Source organism: Chelon labrosus (genome assembly GCF_963514085.1).
Source record: "Chelon labrosus genome assembly, chromosome: 16".
Lineage (NCBI taxonomy): Eukaryota > Metazoa > Chordata > Actinopteri > Mugiliformes > Mugilidae > Chelon > Chelon labrosus.
Window position 1 is genome coordinate 17,943,008 of NC_140349.1, and position 20,556 is coordinate 17,963,563.

At 43.2% G+C, this 20,556-nt stretch overlaps 1 protein-coding gene across 1 annotated transcript in view; it reads right to left on the bottom strand.

Moving 5' to 3' along the window:
• Window positions 1-20,556, bottom strand: part of csmd2 (CUB and Sushi multiple domains 2) — a gene marked incomplete at its 5' end in the record, with an annotated part of 258,538 nt that overhangs the window by 100,610 nt on the left and 137,372 nt on the right. The window contains 7 exons of the mRNA XM_084562774.1: window positions 3,759-3,897; window positions 5,866-6,060; window positions 8,315-8,450; window positions 8,731-8,921; window positions 10,249-10,431; window positions 15,376-15,488; window positions 17,509-17,612. Of these exons, the coding sequence (XP_084418900.1) occupies window positions 3,759-3,897; window positions 5,866-6,060; window positions 8,315-8,450; window positions 8,731-8,921; window positions 10,249-10,431; window positions 15,376-15,488; window positions 17,509-17,612 (1,061 nt within the window). The remainder of the gene's footprint in view (window positions 1-3,758; window positions 3,898-5,865; window positions 6,061-8,314; window positions 8,451-8,730; window positions 8,922-10,248; window positions 10,432-15,375; window positions 15,489-17,508; window positions 17,613-20,556) is intronic.

The following is a 20,556-nucleotide window of genomic DNA, read 5'->3' on the forward strand; positions in this document are numbered from 1 at the left end:
GTGAGGGGACCAGGCAGCTCTTCAGAAAATTCACTCTGAGACCGAGCTGGGTCACATGTGAGAGGAGAATCGCCGTGTCCCGGGTCACTTGAGACCGGGATGGCGCGCAAATCAGCCAGTCGTCCAGATACGGCAGAATCTTCATGCCCCGCGACTGCAGGGGTGAGAGGGCTGCCGCCACACACCTGGTGAACACCCGTGGAGAAAGGGAGAGGCCGAACGGGAGCACCCTGAACTGAAAATGGCGGCCCTGGAAGGCAAACCGCAGAAAATGTCTGTGGTGTGGTGCTATGGGGACATGAAAGTACGCATCCTTCAGGTCTACCGAAGTAAACCACTCCCCTCTGGCAACGGTACACAGGACCTCTGCAGTGCTGAGCATGTGAAACCGCAAGACCTTGAGGAACCTGTTGAGTCCCCTCAAGTCGAGGACAGGGCGGAGTCCGCCGTCTTTCTTTTCGACAAGAAAGTAAGTCGAATAGAACCCCCCGGGTGATGACAGGGGGTCTACCGGCTCGATGGCACCCTTGTCCAGGAGGGCGGACAACTCCTGGTTGAGGGCATGGGCTTTTGCCGGGTCGTGTATGATGGTCATCTTGACCCGGCCGAAGGCTGGGGGCCGGCGTCGGAACTGAAGTTTGTACCCGTGGGTTAAGGTGGAAATCACCCACGGGTCCGTGGTGGAAGCAGCCCAGTGGCTGAGCTGCTGCTGGGAAAAACAGCCGACGACCGGCCCCAGGCTCTCAGCGCCTGGTCCCCCGGCCTCTAGAGGCCCTGGGGGGACGACGGGCTGCATCGAAAGCCTGAGGTTGTCTAGAGGGCAGTCGTTCAGGGGCTCGAAAGCCCTGAGCCCCTCGTTGAACAGGCTGTTGAGCCGGTCGCTGAGACCTAAGGTGGCCACTGGGGAAAGCCTGTGGCTGAGAGCGTCGCTGGGGGGCAGCTGAAGAACCCCCCGGCCTGCCGGGAGGAGGCATACTCCTGTGAAGCCCAGAGAGCTGCTGTCGAGTCTGTCTGGCCTGGACTGTGCGCTCAAGCGCCTCTAGAGCAGCCGACCCGAAAATCTCACCGGGTTCCACTGGGACACTGCGGAGGGTTCTCCGGCACGTCTCAGTGAGAGGCGACTGTGCCAGCCACACCTGGCGGCGAGCCTGGACGAGAGTGGACATCAAGCGCCCCAGTTCTCTGGACATCAGAGCAAAAGCCTGCAGAGACGCGTCACTGAAACTGTGGACAGACGCGTCCAGCGTAGCATCCTGCAGGGATGCAGAAAGAGCCAGCATCAGATGCGACAGGGAATTGCCGATGCGTCCCATGCGTGCCGCTGCGTCATAAGCTTTAGAGAGCAGATCATCTGTAACCCGACACTGGGGGCGAGGACACCTGGCATCTGGCCTCAGAGCCTCATCAGGCGAAACGATGAGAGCCGCTATAGTCGGTTCAACCGCTGGCATGCGGGCCAAGCCAAACTTGGCTGCGTCCTGCATGGCAGCCAGGGTCCGGCCATCAGATGTTGCATGAGAGAGGACTCTAGTATCCCTCCAGCATGCGTGCAGCTCCCTCAGGTATTCGTCTGACGGAGGCACAGTAAAGGTGGCAGGGACTGGGCCCCGCCTGAAAAAAGCACTGGCAGGAGCCGGCTGAGCTTGTGGAACATCCAGCTGCAGGCGGGCCAGGGCCATACGAATGATGGCACCCATAGAGCTATCCTCAGACCCAGCAGCACAACTGTGGGTTGAGGAGCGGGAGCTCTCCCCAGAGCCATGCTTGGAGGTAATGTCCTGGGGAACCACGTCCGCCCCACAGTCAGCGAACTCAGTGGCTGATGCCGCCACGGAGAGCACATCATCCTCTGGATCGAACACGGCCGCAGGAGGAGCAGGAGCACCAACCTCCCCTGCACCAGTCCCAGACTGGATGGCTAGGAAGAGGGACTTCACCTGGTTCAACTCCTCAGTCAGCTGGTCCACCTTGGAGGCCAGTTTAGACTCCTTGGCCCCCCTCCCGGAGGAGGCACCCACGGTCTCAGCCCGCCGTCTAGGTCGCCTAGGCTGAGTTGGCATTCGCTGGGCTGGAGTCAACTGGTCCGGCCCCGGAACATGGCCCAGCAGGTGTTCAGCCTCAGCCAGTCTGGCAACCCGCACTGCCCGGGGCATGAAGCTACAGTTCATGCATGGATCCTCCGAAAGCCCCTCCCTCAGGTGTTCAAGGCCAAGGCACGAAGGACACATATCATGACCATCTTCAGGCTGCAGAGAAGCCAGACAGGCCGAGCAAGAGTGGTCACCAAACATGGTGACAACAACTGAGAAAACAACAGATGCTGGGAGAGGGAGCGAACGCACTGCCTTCACCAACAGGTGTTGCAACAAGGGCAACAGCACACGCCTATGCTGGGAGCGGGAGCGAGAGCACTACCTTCACCAGCAAGTCAGCTTGCTGTGCAAAAAAACAAAACAACCCAAGTAGGCCGAGCGAAAAACGCTGGTAAAACTACTTTTCCAAGGTAATAATATACACCTAAAGTGGGAGCGGGAGCGCACACACTGCCTTCACCACTACAGGGAACAACAACGAAAAACGGGCTACAACTTAGCGGATAACGGCGGTACAAATGTCGGGAGAGGGAGCGAGTACGCTGGCTTCACCAACAAATCAAACTACAACGAAAGACGGGTACAACCAACGGTGTACCGATACACAGGCAATAGGTCAAGCGGGCAACGCAGACCGCTAATGCCCGTAAATAATTACACAAATGTCGGGAGAGGGAGCGAGTACGCTGGCTTCACCAACAAATCAAACTACAACGAAAAATGGGTACAACCAACAGTGTACCGATACACAGCCAACAGGTCGAGCGGGCAACGCGACCGCTAATGCCCGAAAATAATAACACGAGCGTCGGGAGAGGGAGCGAGTATCACGCCGTCACCAACCTTATAACAAACGACTAAAACAAATACTCAAAGGGTGTCCGCGGTAAACCGCAACAAACCTCCCGTCTCAGCTCGTCGCAGCCTTTGGAGGGCGCAGCTCGCAGCTCCGACAACGTTGTCGCAAGGCTACCGGCGACGAAGCATCAGTGAAGTAAACGCTTAGTTCAGCTAGAACTTACTGACATACGTCTACCTGCAAAAGCGAGAAGATGAAAAGGAACAGATCCTCTGATGTCACCGGAAGATATAGGTTAGCCGGTGTCATCGGGGGTCACAGGTGACTCTGTTGGTATAAACACTCGACCTGCGCATGCGCGAGATGGAGACATTCAGTGCTGAAGCACCGCCTCTGGCGGTCAGTAAGGATGAAATAGAATGTAGTGTTTGATCCTACAACTGTCAGTCTCTCTCTCTCTCTCTCTCTCTCTCTGGCAAATATCGGGACAAATTACCTCCTCCCTAAGCTCTATAGTACCCCTTGATAGATAATCTCTTATTACATACAGTATCCATGTTTGCATGCTTGCAGATCTACTGCAGCTTCTTTGTGTGTAGACTATAAGGATATCTGAGGATAATCAGGGAGGGGCGCATCAAATAAACAGATCAAGCACTTTGTGAAGAAATGTAGTTGCGGTATATGTTAATGCAGACTAGATCTATTGCATTACCCACAGAAAGGAAACACAGGGGAAGACAATATAGAAAGAGAATGCAAGTACAGAAATTAAGATGTGGGAACAGGAAGAAAATCCAAGCTTCTTCTGAGAAAAATGAGGAAAAAAACAACAACAAAAAAAAAACTGTTTCTATCTCACTCACTTGTCGAAGATGATCTTGATAGGGTAGCCTGGAGGAGCCTCAATGATCCATTCACAGTTAAGGGCCTCCTTATATAGTTCTGGCCAGCCAGGGGAGAGGATGATCCCACTGGGAGCCTTCAGATCTCCTCCACATGGGGCTAACGGAAAGAGAGAGAGAGACAGAGAGAAAGAAAGAAAGAAATTCAGGGAGAGAAGAACAGACAGACTCTAAATTATGCATGTATTTCTCAGATGATGTATGACAATACCCATAGATGATCCCATGTATCAGCTGGGCCTCATCCCCATTTCTTTTACTGCCAGGCTCTATCTACTGTAGACTGATGACAGCTCACTTCGAGGTTAACCATTTCTCCAAGTAACACGCTTGTCGCTGTATGTATTACGTATTCCTGTATATGCCGTGTTGTTGTTTTAAATGTATCATCAAGCCCCTCATACAAAGGTACTGCTGTCATCCCTATCAAAAAGAGAAAATGGAACATCTTTGATCGCTAGCACAAAAGACACTGGAGCTCACCGACCTCTCTCCTGTACCCTCGTCTCTGTTACAGCTCACTTTGCCGTGCATCTCTTTAACTGCCTATCCTTAACCAGAACACACAGGCACAGCGGAAGGCTTCGTTACAGTGCCAGCTCCTCGCTCCCTTTGAAGTGGAATGATTTAATCAGCCAACTCAGCATACTGAAGGACATCTATAAAACGCATTACGCTACAAACGCAGGGGTATGATAGATGGTCTCAGAGGAATACAAAGCTGCTGTGGCACACGGGGGGAAGTGACATGTTTTAATAATGGTCTCTCCTTTGCGTATCGTGGATAGTGAACCTGATTAGGCCCCTTAGAGTTCTATACATGTCTGCACTTACAGTGTTTGCTGCTATTTTGTCCTGGTTTGCTCCAAATATATACTGAGTAAAATGTCAAGAAGGGGTAGCTGGATTGTTCCGCAATCTGTACGTAAGCATGTCTGCTGTATCAGCTACTTGAAACAAAAGAACTTCTAGATCATCACCGCCCTCATTTAGATCTCAGTTGCCCTTGACAAAAAAAAAACAAAAAACAATAATTCATTTTATCTGCATCTGTTGTTGGTGAAATAACATTAACAATCTATCCATACTGGGGCTGTTAAGATGCAGTGGTGTTGCATTTCTAGCTAGTTAGAACATTATAACATCCTCCCATTTCAGCACTTTCAAGCATCTGTGTTTAACCTATAACACAATGGACACCTTGCTAACGAGGTGTTAGAACCTTGAACAAATGCTTTCAGGAGAATAGACACAGATTCTTCTTAATCACTAAAACCACAAGCCAGACATGAACATTTCCTATAATTCCTAGGAGTAAGAGAAAAAAAAAAGAAGAAATACATTCACCTTTTATTGTTCACAATTAATATTAAAATTTGTGTCAGTAAAGGAAAGAATGTTTAATTTTTCACTCATTAGTTTGAGTAGTACTAGGCCTCACCTCATGGTGCCTGAAACAAAATTGCTGTTGATGATCAGACACGTAAAAAAAAAAAAAAAAAAAAAAGACTTATAGGTACGATCTTCTGGAAATAGTTGGAAGCAGACTAATCACAGATTTCTTTGCTCTAACTTGGGCAGGTATATAGCGTAGTGGATTGTGGGTTTATGCTGTCGGGCAGCCTATGGCCTATTTCAGGTGCCAGCTGCCTAAGCCTCTACTCAGGCTCCACCTCTTTGACCAGTTAGGTGGGGTCAAGCCTTTCCAAGATGCCGATGGCCACTACCCATACCGAGCTTCAAAACTGCTCTTTAGCAATCCTACTGGTGACATCATAGAGGTTTGTTGACCTTTATAGTCAGTCCATACGCTATACCCCAAACCTTACCTTAGGTCTCACTTACTGATACTAATTTAATTTCTTTCTTGCTTTTGGCCTAACATAGGAAAAGAAAATGTCAGAAAAGAACACTTAATGCTACTCATTTTAAGATCCTAAGGTCTGTGAGGATTTTACCTCCGTCTTCCCCACAATTAGTCACACTATTGTTTTCCTCCATTATCACTAAACGTCATTAAAAATCGGGTGCATTGGTTGTCTCAAAGGGTAATCCTTCCCTTGCCCACCTTCACAGCGAGGAACAGCGTTGTCCCACACCACATTGCCATCCTTGAGGATGCAGGAGATGGTTTGGGAGCCATGGGTCTTAACGAAGCCCTCCTCACACAGGAAGGAAATGGAACTGCCCAGCTGAAGGCTCTCACCAAAGCGCTTCCCATTGACTGGCACACCCGGGTCTGGGCACTCGTTGTGGCGAAATGCTTTTAGAAGCAGGGAGAGGAGATGGGGTTAGTGTGTAGGAAAAGATAGAGGTTACAAAACTTAAACATTACAAACAGAGGATGATTGCTTCGATAATTTCTGAAATAACATTAAATTGACGATAAAATGTTCTACCTAATAAAACACGCCAGAAAAACAACAGATCACCCGTAATTCTGCTGGCATTAATCCTTGTCAGACACTTTTCAGAGCTAATTGCCATGGAGATTCTAAAATAATTACCAAACTTTCCAGACAAAACTTTTTTTTCTGTGGTCAGCATTTAGCAATGCCAGAATGTAACAAGAAGAAATTTGTTTCACTTAGTCACATTGATTCACCCTGCTCCAGTAATTCTAGACGGTGAGCAACTATGCTGTATGCAGATCATCAGCGCCAGATGACACTGCTGAATGATTCGTGGAGTAAACAAACAGGGAAAATTGTTTCCATATATCCTTGGAACTTTATCAATCAGGCCTCTCGATGAAATTTAACCAGGAGTCAGTTAGATAGACCAAAAAGAAATGCAGTAGCACAAGAAGAGTCATAACCCTTGAACAAGGCACATAAACAAATACATCACCTGCAACCCTATCTCTCTCACTTAATCCTTCGCTCTTGTACACACACTCAGGTAGGTGACACGTGTAGGTGTTGATGAATCCCTTTTCTGTGTCCACTAGACCCAAACAAAGTGCCAGCTACACCTCATCCATCAAAAATATGTTATTTATTAGCATGCCAGAAATTGCCTCAATACAGTTTGGCCTGTCCGTAATTAACATGAATGATGGAAGTTGTGCGCTCAGCCCTGCAACATCCTGAAAACTGCCCTGCATTTAGAAGACGCTGTTCTCAGGAAGTAACCGTCATCTTCAATTAGCTGCTCTTGACATTCATTCACCATACTGCATTGGTTATTTTTTTAATTCATCCAACTTGCTAATTAATGCAATAGCCACCATGCGTTGTACACATGGAATGTATAACTTCAGGTGGGCACTACCCACAGATGTTTCTGATAAAAACCCAACTGCCCACCAGTCATTTAGAAAGGAAGAAGCTAATGGATGAGTGGCTTCAAGTATCCCAACTACTTCAGCTGACTTTGTTTCAGCTTTGTTTTTTGGACTCATTCTGTGACAATGACTTAACAGACATTTATTAAAATGAAAATCTTCACGATTGGAAGTACCTTCCGCAGGACACAGGACTGGTATTGAGTGTATACTTTAATCTGTAATCATGGTGTGCGAGGTATAATGAATATACAAATAATAAATGAAGCATTTGAGAATATAACTTAATAGTCTAGTGTGAAACTGTGCCCACTTGCTGCTTGAGATCCACCTTGAGAGAAGACTTTTGAATATGTTTGAACAGCAGCTCACAGAAAGATGAATAATTGCAACAACTGTGCATGGACATTACAGGTTTAGTTTGAAGAAATCACAAGGTTATGACTATAACCCCAGTTCTCTGATAAGAATGAGTGAGTCTCTCAGTATGGGGAACACCTCCTCTGTGACAAGTAAATTAATATATATAGATAGAAACCGAAAAATATCCTTTTATTGCCTGCATTAAAGTGATTCTCCAAACAGCACCATAACTATCTATGAAATAGCTTTGTGGCTTAGGGTCAGGGCAAGACACTTTGCACTGAGACATTTATTTTGGGAAGTGGAAGAATGCAAAAATCAGACTCATTACACAATAGTGCATTTACAATTAATGCAAAAATCCGGCTGCCAAAACCCTCACGGCACAGTACAGTATATCCATGAAATGGGTTTACCGGCATGCAGTGAATGTGTACTGCGTCAGAGTATAAATCCCCATGTGGAATTTCCTCTGAAGTCAGCAGCTACCCAGAATAGACTATAATGAACACTGCCGCAATGTATCTGTCAGGTAGGGACGCTACATCTTTGTTTAGGTTTTATTTAGATGTCAAGTTTTTATTTAGACAATAAAGACTGGGGTTTTTGTCATTTTTCTAAGTGAACGTGTGAGGAATGTGTGAAACAGTTTATGCAGGCTGTGGGAGACAGACGCATTGATATGGTAGATGATTCATGAGGCCAATCACTTGCGCGCGCACACACACATATACACACACACGTGTGTGTGTATTGCTGTATTGTTCAAAAGCAGAGGCAATCTAGAATACAAAACATACAGTCATGGTGGGCTTTTGTGATAAGCTTTAAAGACTTTATCTCCTTCCAAGTACATTTCAATACTTACTGGTAAATGTGATGTTAAAGCCTCTGTCTGTGTAGGTGTGGTCAGTCAGGAACTCCAGTCGTGCTACGTGAGCACTTGTTGTTATGGGAGGAGGCAGGACGTCACCAGAGAAGGTACCCAGGATGGGAGATTCAGCCTGAAGAAGACAGATTAAAGGTTGTCAAAGGACACCAAAGGAATCCTGAGCTAAAAACAAGACAAAGTCAAGAGTAAACAGCTCCTACAGTGAAGCAGACAGATCAAATGGATGGTATGTCCAATTACAGAGACAAGAAGGTTGTTTAGCTCATACGCATAATTATACAGACTGCTTTTCCTACTGACAAGCACAGTGACTGATGGACAAGTCAATAGAGGAAGTTGAACAAAGAACTATTCAAATTAAGTCAGGAAAACAGCATATGATTCTGCACAACCTTTCCCCCATCTTTGATGGAGAGGAAGTCAAACTGCTTCTCCATGCTGAGGTCGTTGAAGGCCAGATTGATCCTGCTCTCAGGGTTGGTGATGATGAGCCACACACAGTGCATATTGTTGCCGTACTCCTGAGGGTAGTTGGGAGACAGTAGCACCCCAGATGGTGTAGTAAAGTTGAAGAAACAGGAAACTATAGGAGAGGAAGAAATACAACAAAGTAACATAAAAATGAGTGTTGTTTAGGAGACTGAAAACATGGGGCAAATCCCATTTACTTTTGCTGACTATGAGACAAAATGATTTGATTTATTTTATTGAATCTGTACAAATCCACCTGAAGTCTAACACACTGTAAACATCTAACAGATCAGAGAGGAAATCATATTTCCAAGAACACCACTAAAACTAGAATTTGTTGCTGTTGTAGCATAAGAACATATACAGTGACAATAACCTTAGGCTTGCAGAGGGCTCATAGGAAATAAAAAAGGAGTTGTATTAAATTCTCAACTTGACAGCTGAGATGTTCTAAACTTTTCCAGTGGCTCAAAAACACACAAGTCATATGATCACGTATTTAAACAACTCATGTAAAATGAAAAAGGGAATAAAAGAGATAAGCATTTAAAATCAGCGCCAGAAGCCGAGTCTGGTAGTACGCCGATTGGATCTCATTATGGGGCGTGTTCAGCCAATACAGAAAAAGAAATATATCTCTGCATTCAAGTGGATAGTTCTACAACCAATCTGCCATTGTGTTGTAAACAAATTCAACTTCCTGGAGCTCTGATGTTGTGTGTGACTACATCATGGTTACTCTTCAGTCCATTACCACATAAAGCCCGCCCAAACTTTTTGATTGAGTAATTAGGCATAGCTGACAGTGCTACTTTTGAGCTAGCACGGGTATTTCCTCCATATATAGAAACACAACAGTGGTCCTGGAGATGCTTAATCTCCACTGTGTTGACCGGTGTTGACTGGGATATATAAGTGATATAAATGAATGCATTAATTATGACACCTGCAAACAGAGAATTACGCATTGAGGTGTGCATTTAGTAAAGCCTCTTATTTACCTTGTCAACTCCAGCAATAAATACAAGCACTGTGTCTACATGACTACAATAGTTTGTTAAATGCTGACTAAATAAACACTGTTTCCTGGTATATTTTGTGCCAGCAAGCTCTCTGTCATTCGGTTCAGGGATGTTTATCTAGACACTGCAGTTTTTTGTCAACCTTATTGTCTCATCAATAATACAACAGTGGGTATTATCTGCATGGTCAGCTCTCTATTCCTTTTTCTCCACCTCTAAGTCCCTCACTCTCTGTGTTTGTCCTTCATGGTGTTAATTATCTATTAATCACTCCTATTGTTTCAAAGCACTGTAGGGGAGATCTGATCATTTATTATGCAGCCCTTCTTGTACTCACCTGCACAAACAAACATATTTATGCAGCCATGTGAGAAGCATCGTGTTGTATGTCAATCTGAACAACAATCACAAACTTACAAACACAGCTGGGCTTCTTAGCTGACCACTGGTTGTTCTTCTGACAGGTAATGTTCTTCTTGCCCACTAGCTCAAAGGCAGGCAGACATTCAAAGTACAGTCTGTCCCCATGACGAAAGCCCGTCCCCTCACGTTTGCCATAAGCTGGGATTCCAGGATCTCCACAACTGCCTTGGTCAATTTCTGTGTAAAGAAGTAAACATGTTTAAAATATTATTCAGTATGCAAAAATAAACCATTATGACAAGCAAAGAAATATATTTTGTGGTTATATGCACTACAGATACTGTATGAAGGCGAATGATTGCGTATAAAATCATAACAAACAAAATTACTGAATTTTTGTCTGATCCTGTAATTGTCAAAAATCCTTTGATGGTCATCCCAAACTCCAGTTTATGTTTTCAAATTTATATTTTTTACTGCAAAAATGGACATGAAAGAAATTCCTAACAAAGTTGTTTTGTCACAAAACTCTCCAACGAACCAACACAAAAGCAGATTCCTCACCCTCATCCTTGTGGGAAGCACTAAAGGGCACATTACATGAAGAACAGGATATGCTCCCCATTATCTGCATCAAGCATTATTTCAAAAGTGTTATTATGGGAACACTGCTCTTTCTGCGCAGGGAATCAATTTTGATTGAATCTCTGTGCATTTAGTGGCATGTCCAGGAATTCTTTAGTTTTACTTGGAAAAATGACTTGAACCAGATGGAAACAGTTTCTGTGCGGCATATATCAAATTGATAGTATATCTTACAACAGCAATACTTTCTCGTTTGCTTGTTAGCAAATGTTAAGAGCACTGTGACCTCAGAAGAAATGGATTCAGATCATGCTTGAAATTCATCGTGTTCATCATGTTTCCCAATTGTTCCTCCAGCTCAGTCCAACAGTTTTTGTTATTGTTCTCAAAGCTACTTAATTGTTCTTATTTTAAATGTCTTTCAACTCACTGGGACATATGTGAGGTCACTGTGACCGTTAAACAACGAAATCTAATCAGTTAATCCTTCAGTCTTAAAGAAAGAAACAAATCGGAAGAAATTCCTGACATGTGCTCCTGAGATACTGATTCACAAGAATGAGACATAGAGACATTATGTACGTACAGGCGAGAGAACCTTAAACTCCTGGTTTTGGTGAAAGTCTTTACTAAAACATAATTGCATTGTCTTGTTCTTAGATAAAACCTAATGATCTAATAAGACTGACCCAGTGAGTCAGGTTTTTTTTAATACTGATATTGTTCTACTGTCTCCTTATATTTAAGTTCATTTTGTTAGCCATTAAGTACTCTTTACTATCTCTTCATCCTTCCAAAATGTTACTCTCCAATCTCACAAATATTTAATGTATTTCCTCTCTTCCGTTTGCCCCACTGCAAATGTACCCCTCCCTTTACTGTCTGCCAAACATCCTTACTGGTGTTGGAAGCTGACGCGTGCACTTTCCGGCTCGCACATCTCCATGACCACCGTTCTTCCTTAAAACCACACATGCCAATTTCATTATCGGAAGATTTATGCATCCCTCTTCCATTCACTCACTCCTCTTTCCACTTTTCTGGGGTCGAAGATTGCAGATGGGAATGCTGAGACATACTATAGCGGCATCTAGATCGGGGGAACACTGCAAGTGAATAAGCTCATCCATCCAGAAAATGCTGGGAGGGCCTAATACGATTTTAAATCGCACCAGGGGTGATGCTGGGTATGAATCCATACTCAGCACTAATGATGATCATCATTTAGAACACATATTTAGACCTCACTGCTGTTTGGATGTATGGCCATCCTCATTCACAAGACAACTCATTGATCTTAGACGGGAGTCACCTTTAAAAGGGGGGATGCTGAAAGCAAGTTCTGAGGTGAGCCTGAGAGGAAGAATCAAGGTGAGGATAAACCAAGGGAATTTTCAAGATTCAGCTAAAGCCAAATCTGAAAGAATAAACCAGCTCTAAGACAAGAGAAAATAATGTGTACATACTAATGCAAATGAACAAACTCCCACACACGATCATATGATCACGTGTTTGTCACCAACTCCCTGCAGTGGTTCTCAGATAAGGCCTCTGAGCCTCATGGGTCCCCACAATTAGAACTTTAGGGAAAATAGATGTGATAAATAAGAGTCCTTTGAAGTGTGTGTGTGTACATGAGCGTATACACATGTTTAATGGAACGTGTCTCTTGTTATACACGTGCTTGTGAATGTGCGTGTCTCCGTGTATGTTGTGTAGAAAACCATATGTTGTACAAAATATACACAGAGGAGGGCGGGGAAAAAAAACAGCAGTTGATTCTCACGAATAAGGAAATAGATGTAAAGGCACATTTGTTGTCCTCTGGTTGACATTCAAGAATAATCCAAGCACTGTAATGGGACTCAGACTCAAATTATTGTGAACAACCATGCTGCAATATCCTGAGGCCTTGGATGACAAAGGGACTTTATTAGTCATGTTTATTGGTATAACCCAGTCTTGCAAACAGTGTCTCAGTGGGATCTACAAGCCGACAATCCTACTAGTAAATAAAAAATATTTGTGAGCAACATGTGGACTCAATATAAGAATGCACAACCATGCAATAACTGTACCAGTACAAACGTATCTTTCCAATATGTAGCCATTTAAGGGCTGCTTTGTTAACAGATGGTTAAATGTGACACATGCTCGTCATAAACTGTTTTCTAAAGGACTCTAACGCCGTTATTATTGGAGGAAAAAAAAGGGAATAATACGTAATGTTAGTCATCCTGGTGCATGTATTTGTGTATGGATGCTTTACACACCCTCAGCGTTAGTGTAAAGTACTACAGCGACTGTGTTTAGAGCTGCTCATTTGCATTAATGCTGATTTTGTTTGCCAGCATTTCATTTTCAGAAAGACTGGGGCCACTGCAGAGTGTTTCGTGCACAAAACGCATTGGTGAGGTAGGAGTGTGTGCACTGGTATGACTGTGTTTGCAATTACACTTGATGATCAGGCTTAAAATACAAGTAATTGAGAATGCAAATTAGATTTTGGGTGCTCCAATCTGGGAGGTGAAGTGGTTCAAAGCGTTTCTTCCCCTTCATTAAGTAGAACTCATTGTTTTAATTACACTTTGGTTCAGCATGCTGCTCCACTTTCTCTGTTATTTTTACTGATGAAAAATAAGCATCTGCGGGCAAGAGAGAAGGCTTGCAGAGAGGCAAACAGCAGACTTAGAACAAGACCCCTGGCAAAAACCCCATACTCACACCCAGACACACAAATCCATTCACACTGTCACTCCTTGTCGTAGCTCATCTTCACACATGCATGCAGACTCATACCCACATAAAATGTTTGTTATCAGATCTCATATGTGCACCTAAACAAACATAATTAAAGAGACACATCCAGACTAGGCACTAGGATAAATGGATCAGCTGTAAATGAATCAGCTTCTCTTAGTTTTTGACCAAAATAAGAGCCTTTCCATTGTGATCCATTAGTGTTCAGTGCACCTGAATGACACAAATTCTTCACTTGAAATGTAGTCTGAGGAAGGTGGAACAGAATCGTGAGATTGTGGCCCCATTCACTGGTCGCTCTTGAATTCTTGGGGTGTTTTCACACCTGTAGTGTGTTTGCTCGGGTCTTAATCAGTTGATGAGTTTGTAAATTGAATTTAGTTTTACTCTTGATTGAGTTTCTTTTCTCACTGGAAAAAAAAAAAAATTCGGTGTCATTACTAAAGAAATGAGAACATTCACTCAGCGTGTCGGTCAGTGTAAGTGTCCAATGAGCAAGCAAGAAATGAATTACAGGAGAGAGATCCAGTGTTCTGGACTGGTACATATCTCTGTGAGAAAAACATTGGAATGCAATTTAACGTGGAGCAAAGTTGGCATTTGCTCATAACCATGGTAATTATCTGGACAATATACCCGGGAAAAAGTCACACCAGCAACAGTGAATGCTGTGTGCACTTAGAGGAAATGACTTGAATACACTAAACTGCTTTACACTTTGCAAAGATGTGCTGCCTTCAGGCGACTGAGCAGAAGTGGGATGATGGCAACAGGGGTGGTTTAGCTCAAACTTGGTAGTTGGGTCACAGTTAGTTTAGATCACGTTCACAAACGAAGAGTTCACTTGGAACCTGATTGAGCCCTCCTCCTTTCTAAGGTGTCCATAGGGTTGTTTTGATCCACACCACAGATTTCCCTTTTGACATGAACCAGATCCACAGGGTAGAAATTGATCCCTGTGTTATTGAAACTAAACTATTATTGATGAGTTTGTCTTTTCAGTCAAAGGCTGAGACGTTTGACTGAAAAGGTTTCAGCCAGTTTAAAGTCTGACCAGAACAGCAGCCATAACATCAACTAGTCATGAGCTCATGTTAAGTTAATTTTTAACTTATTTTGTATTATTTGTTTCTTTTTTAGTTGTAGGCTGCTGCTGTTCCTTTTATTTCACATACATATCATTAATAACAAATACATTATATACAGTACATGCTAATAACTGGTTTCTGAGCCCCATCTATTGATTTGTGTTGAAAGTCAGCTTTAGTAATACACAGATATACAGATAAGTGGAAACTTCTAGAACTATCAGTGTTGTACGGTATTTGTCCCTTATAAATAAACTAGAGTAATAGTGATGAATCTTGGGAAGTACACCAGTCAGCTGAAGTAAACAGCATTCTGCCACAGTACATGATGCTAGCTTTGAGCAGTTGATCACAATTCACAAGGGTAAAAAGGCCAAAAAAAAGAGAAAATTACTTCTATTTGAGGCTGTTAAAGGAGGAGATACGCTCCATTTGAATTCTAACTACAAAGCTCCCTGACCAAGTTGTCATTTTACTAATTCACTGTTTCTGTGTCTCAACACGCGCTGTAGGATCACTTAAAAAAAAAATCCCTAAAAAGTAATTTCACAAGGGGTTGACTTCAGATAATCTTACTTTTTTTTATGCTAATTGAGTGTCAGCTAAACTGGGTACCTCAGACAAGTCAAACAATGTGTGCGTATGTGTGTGTATATATATATATACACACACACACGCACAAAAAGTAGCAAGCAAGCCAAAACATCACACTGACTTGCAACCAACCCGTTTGAAGCTGCTTCCTCACCTTCATAGGACACCTTGAAGCCCAGGGACCCGCTGGTGTCATCAGTTTTGAAGTTGAGCCACATCTGGTGACTGGTGCTCACCACGAGGTCTGGAGTCGTGGTACCAGAGAGCCTGTGAAACAAGACACCTCATCGTATTTCGCAGACAAGTAATTACATTTTCTGCACAGTGAGCTTGTCGTCAGTTTCATAGCCAAAATACCTGTTCCTACTTCATTAAATCAAATTAAAAGCACCTTTGAGCAGCAAATAACAAAACCAAACAACACTTAAAAGTTATATATTAAACTATCCGACTTTTCCTAATCAAAGAAAGTGCTTTAGATCTGTTGTAAGCAACTCTAGCCTTAAAAACCTTTTTATGTCCAAACCCTTTAATTCAAACTAGCTGGGGACAAGAAAGTGGAAAATGAAGGCAAGATCAGTCAATGCCACAGAGGTAATTTAATCCTATTTGAGTAGTAATTCCACCCAACTCTTATTAGGGAGTGTATTGCTGCAGAGTAAGTGATTAAGGGTTCTAATTTTAGTGACAGAACAAGGAGAGTGGAGGATAATAGTAGCATTTGGATAGGTTGGGTTCATGTTTTGTGTCCTTTCTAACAACCTTTTGTTAATTTATTGCCTTTTTTTCGTGTGCATGTGGGAGGAAAGTTAAAATATGCATCATATCCAAGGAAGCACTAGAGAGGTGGACAAAGATTATTGAGCTTTAGGGGAGACTTGCCCTTTGTTTTGTTATTTTGCTTTAACAACAAAACTAAATTTAAGGAACCCATTTATCAGATTATAAGTGACCTGATTGACCCACATAATTCCATTAAGCATAATAACAAGACATATCTTTATTTTTTATCATTTCTGTGTTATGTGGTACGAACATCTGCCATCTAACTCCCAGCCTGACAAACGTGGTTAGGCTGTTAATAATTTACCTGCAAGCTAATTACTGTCTAAAATGTTACCCTTGTTGACGGCCTATTTAATGAAGTTTATCTGCTCATGACAGTTATGTTGTTCCTACTCAAGGACATTATTTTCCCCATGGGAAGGGGCATATTCATACAAAATTGTTTTTTTTGTTGTTTTTTTCCCCCCGTAATCAAACTATTAGAGCACAGCGTTTTTCGAATGAACGGAAAAGAAGTGATTTGATTGGTTGTGACTTCCTGCCTATTAACCCCCACATTTATGGCGCTGTGCAGCGGTAAGGTTACATGCCTCTGACCTTTAAGTTACGAAAAGTAATTCCCCTGCACACACTTGCCTGCACCGCTGATTCCCAAAAATATAGTCCTGAGTTTAACACTGCTGATAGCCGCAGTATATTCTCCGGTCCTAAATTGTTCTAGTTTGTTTGTGTGCAAGGGAGCACTCACTCTGCTCTCTCTCGCACCATAAAGAAGTCCATAAGGGGAGACGAAAACCTTAATTGAACAGATTAAGTCATTTCCAGTGCCTGTGTTGTCCATGGTGTTTGTGTGTTGGGAGCGTATGTGAGATTAAACAAAAAATATTAACGTGAGGACAATCTTCTCACATCAGCAATCCCCCCGTCCACAAACATCTCCCTCATTTATCTCCAACCTCCTCCCGGTTTCCCACCCAGGCAAGGCAGCCTTGCATAAAAATTGATCTATAAAAACTTTATTAAGGTGGTAAATTTCAGCACAATTAATAACAACATCCTGTGAATTGTTATGGAGCATCTGTTTGCGCAAACTCCATTAGGGGGCATCAATATGCAGTTTGCAATGCTGCACCACATGGCTGTGATCTCGATTTTAACGCTGAAAAGAGAGCTGATTGACAATGTGGTGCGACATCTATTTTTCATGCACCACTGCATCAGGTGGTGATGAAATGAAAGAGAAACTGTACAACCGAGTAAAAAGGGCTGGAGGGGAAGGGGAAGGGAGAGGGATGCTGCTGGGTGCAGGGAAGTGGAGGAGAAAAAGGCGAGGGCTGAGAAAGATGAAGAAGAAAGAGAAAGCAAAATACGGAATATGATTACATGGAACACGACCGGCAAAAAAAATAAAAAATGAAAACGACTGCTCGCCAAAAGAAGTTACAGAACAGAGGGGAGATTAAAGGCGAAAAACAGGATTGAGGTCAAAGGAGCCACTCACACGTGGAAGATGGTCTTCTGGTCTCCCACCACCTCACCGTCCCCCACTGTCAGGGTGTCGTAGCCTCGCTCCAGGTCAAAATCTTCAAATGTCAGCTTGATTACCTAGACAACAGCGGGGACATGGCCAAGACAACCGTAAACAACAGATTAGTGATGCACCGATGTAAAAATTCTGGCCGATACCGATAACCGATGTTAATATTGCTGTTATGGCCGATACCGATATTTACCGATGTCGATATATATATATGAAACACATTTTTATGATAATCAAAATCATTAATCATCAATAAATCATTTTTTTCTTTTACTTTTGCATTTTATTTTCAGAAATGACTGATACTGTATTCTGATAACATTGAAAAATATTTAAGGTACAGTAGTAGGCCTAAAAAATGGCCAAAGCCACTTAGCAAAATAAAATGACTGATACTGTTTTCTGTAAACACTGAAAAATCTTTAGTTGAGCAGAGATGTCGTCTGTTTGGTCATTTTTCAAAGTCTTTGAAGAGGATCCTATGCTGTATGTAATGACTCCTCGCTATGCTGTATGTAATGACTGTGAAGGCCGGGTGATGCGAGGGGGAGCTCGTGTCAAATCGTTCAACACAACCAATTTGATCACCGACTTAAAAAACAAGCATCCCGAAGCCTACAAAGAATATGAAAAACTAGCTAATGCTAAGCAGCGGAAGAAAGCTACTGCTATCAGAGCTAGTGAGCGGAGCGCGAGCGAGCGAGGGGCGGAGCGGATGGAATTTTGGTGGAGCGCGGAGCGCTTGTTAATTTAGAGGCCGGAGCGGGCGCTCTGTTCCGCTCCGATACCGCTCACACCACCAGCCTGACGCGTGCCCAAATCCACCCAGAATTCATTTCTTCCTAATAAAACCAAAACCGTTCATTTTCAAAAAAATTGCCATGGCAAGATGGAGTTCGTGAAATATTTTAGAAAGGAAACTGATAGGGTTATTTCTCCCTCTTTTAAATTGGAGCGAGCGTGGAGCGATTTCGCTGCAGCGGGGGAGGACTTTTAGGTGGAGCGGGGAGCGAAATTGAACGGAGCGGCCTGACGTGAATTTGAGCGGAGGAGCGGCCGACTGAACAGCAACCTGAGCGAGGAGCAGGACATTCGCACCGCTCAGCTCCGCTCACTAGCTCTGCACACACATCAAATACACAGGAATAATTATCGGCCTGTTTACATCGGCTCTATTTTTACACCTGACCGATACCGATGTGTAAAAAAATGACCATATCGGCCGATATTATATCGGCGGCCGATATATCGTGCATCACTACAACAGATGCTTGAACGCTCTTGAAGCCAGGTGCAGGGAGGAGACCCCTCCCTGTCTGTGACTTTCCTCTCCTCTGTCCATCAATCTATATTCCATCAGTCTTTTCTAAATGTTCGCCTGACACACTTCAGTTCACTCCAGCTGTGTCATGAATCTTTATCTGATCTCATTCCAATCACAACTCCTGCGTTCTGTTTAAGTAAATTAACAACTTGGTATAGTCACACAATGTATACACAACTGTGTGTGTGTATTTTGTTACATCTGACTTTCAGTCTGTTGATTATGAACTCTCTTCCACTAATCAAATATCTGATTGCCTGTCTGGCAGTCTGCGTGGTCCCTTCTCTTTGCTCATCAAATCAGCAGGTTGCAGACGCCTTTGTGGCCTATTTAGCCGTACAGTGGATTAAAGCACACCGGGAGACGCATTACAGGGGCTGTCCACAAGGTGAATATAAACATTATAAAGGTGACACCAAAGTCTGAAAAAGATTTATGTAATAGATTTTAACAGTGGAGAATGAAACGGGCCTTGTTGCTTCATCTCATTTCTACGCTGCAGAGAAAGCGGAACAAGGGAAGAAAAACTATCAGTGCGTCCTAGCCGAGGGAAGACAGGGTCAACTCTACTAAAGACAAACAAACAAATAAGGTTTAATTATGATGGAATTATTGATACACAAATAGCAATTTGCGAGACTAAAATAAAAATAAATAAAAAGTAAAGGCAGGGCCTGCCTTTGTCTCCTACTTTAAATTGGCTGCCACTGATTTCCGCCAAATTCTTAATGTTTTCAGAGGGCTGAGAGAGCAAGGCCTAATGAAAAAGCTTATATAAATGCAAATTGCATTCTGTCCTATGTTAAACCCAGGGCCTAATGAAAATTGCCAAGGTGGGGAGAAAAGATTGATGGTGTGTAGGCAAAACAGGTCAGATCGCTCGATAAATAGAGTTTCATACCACAAACTCATCTCCCATCTGCCAGCCAACAGGTGAGGTACAGAGGGGACAGAGAGAAACTAACAACAACCATATTGTGAGGGAGTTGTGCGAAATCCTCTTTGCCGAACAGATAAATCAATTTGTGCTATAAAGATAACATGATTTCATCATCCTACAATCATAATACATCAAACCTGAGGGCTTGCATACCTTTCCAAAATCCTTTTTTATTGTGGGCTGGATTACGGATCCATTATATATAGATATGTACAGTCTTTCGAAGGTCCACTTGTGCTTGACAAGAGGCTACGTTGATATGCTAGTGCACAAGTGGCAGCACTCAATCAACCAGTACAGTACCAAGCTTAACTGAGGACAGTGGTGATTTAACTAGAGTTTTGCATAAAACTGTTTCTTGTTGCAGGTTGGTGATCATGTGTAGCAGCAATACCTATACAGCTTTAGAGCCATGGTCATTTGTAAATACTTGATGAATTCTCAGGCACATTTACCCACCATTTACGTGTCAATTTACGTACACTCCATGTATCAACATTATACATGGAGTGTACATGTTTGTTTGATCATCTCTGTGTTGTAGGGAACCTCTCAGCTGTTCCGTTGCCTGTATTGCTTATAAGTCTGTTGCTTACAAAGAGAAAACAGAACGGTGGCAGCCTGCCTGGATACTAATCTTCATTTTAACATTCCTCATTGTTGCCATCGAGCATCCTTGTAGCAGTTCTTACCACCACTACCATCACCAGTACTTTGCACATGTTTAAGGCATGAATATCAAAGT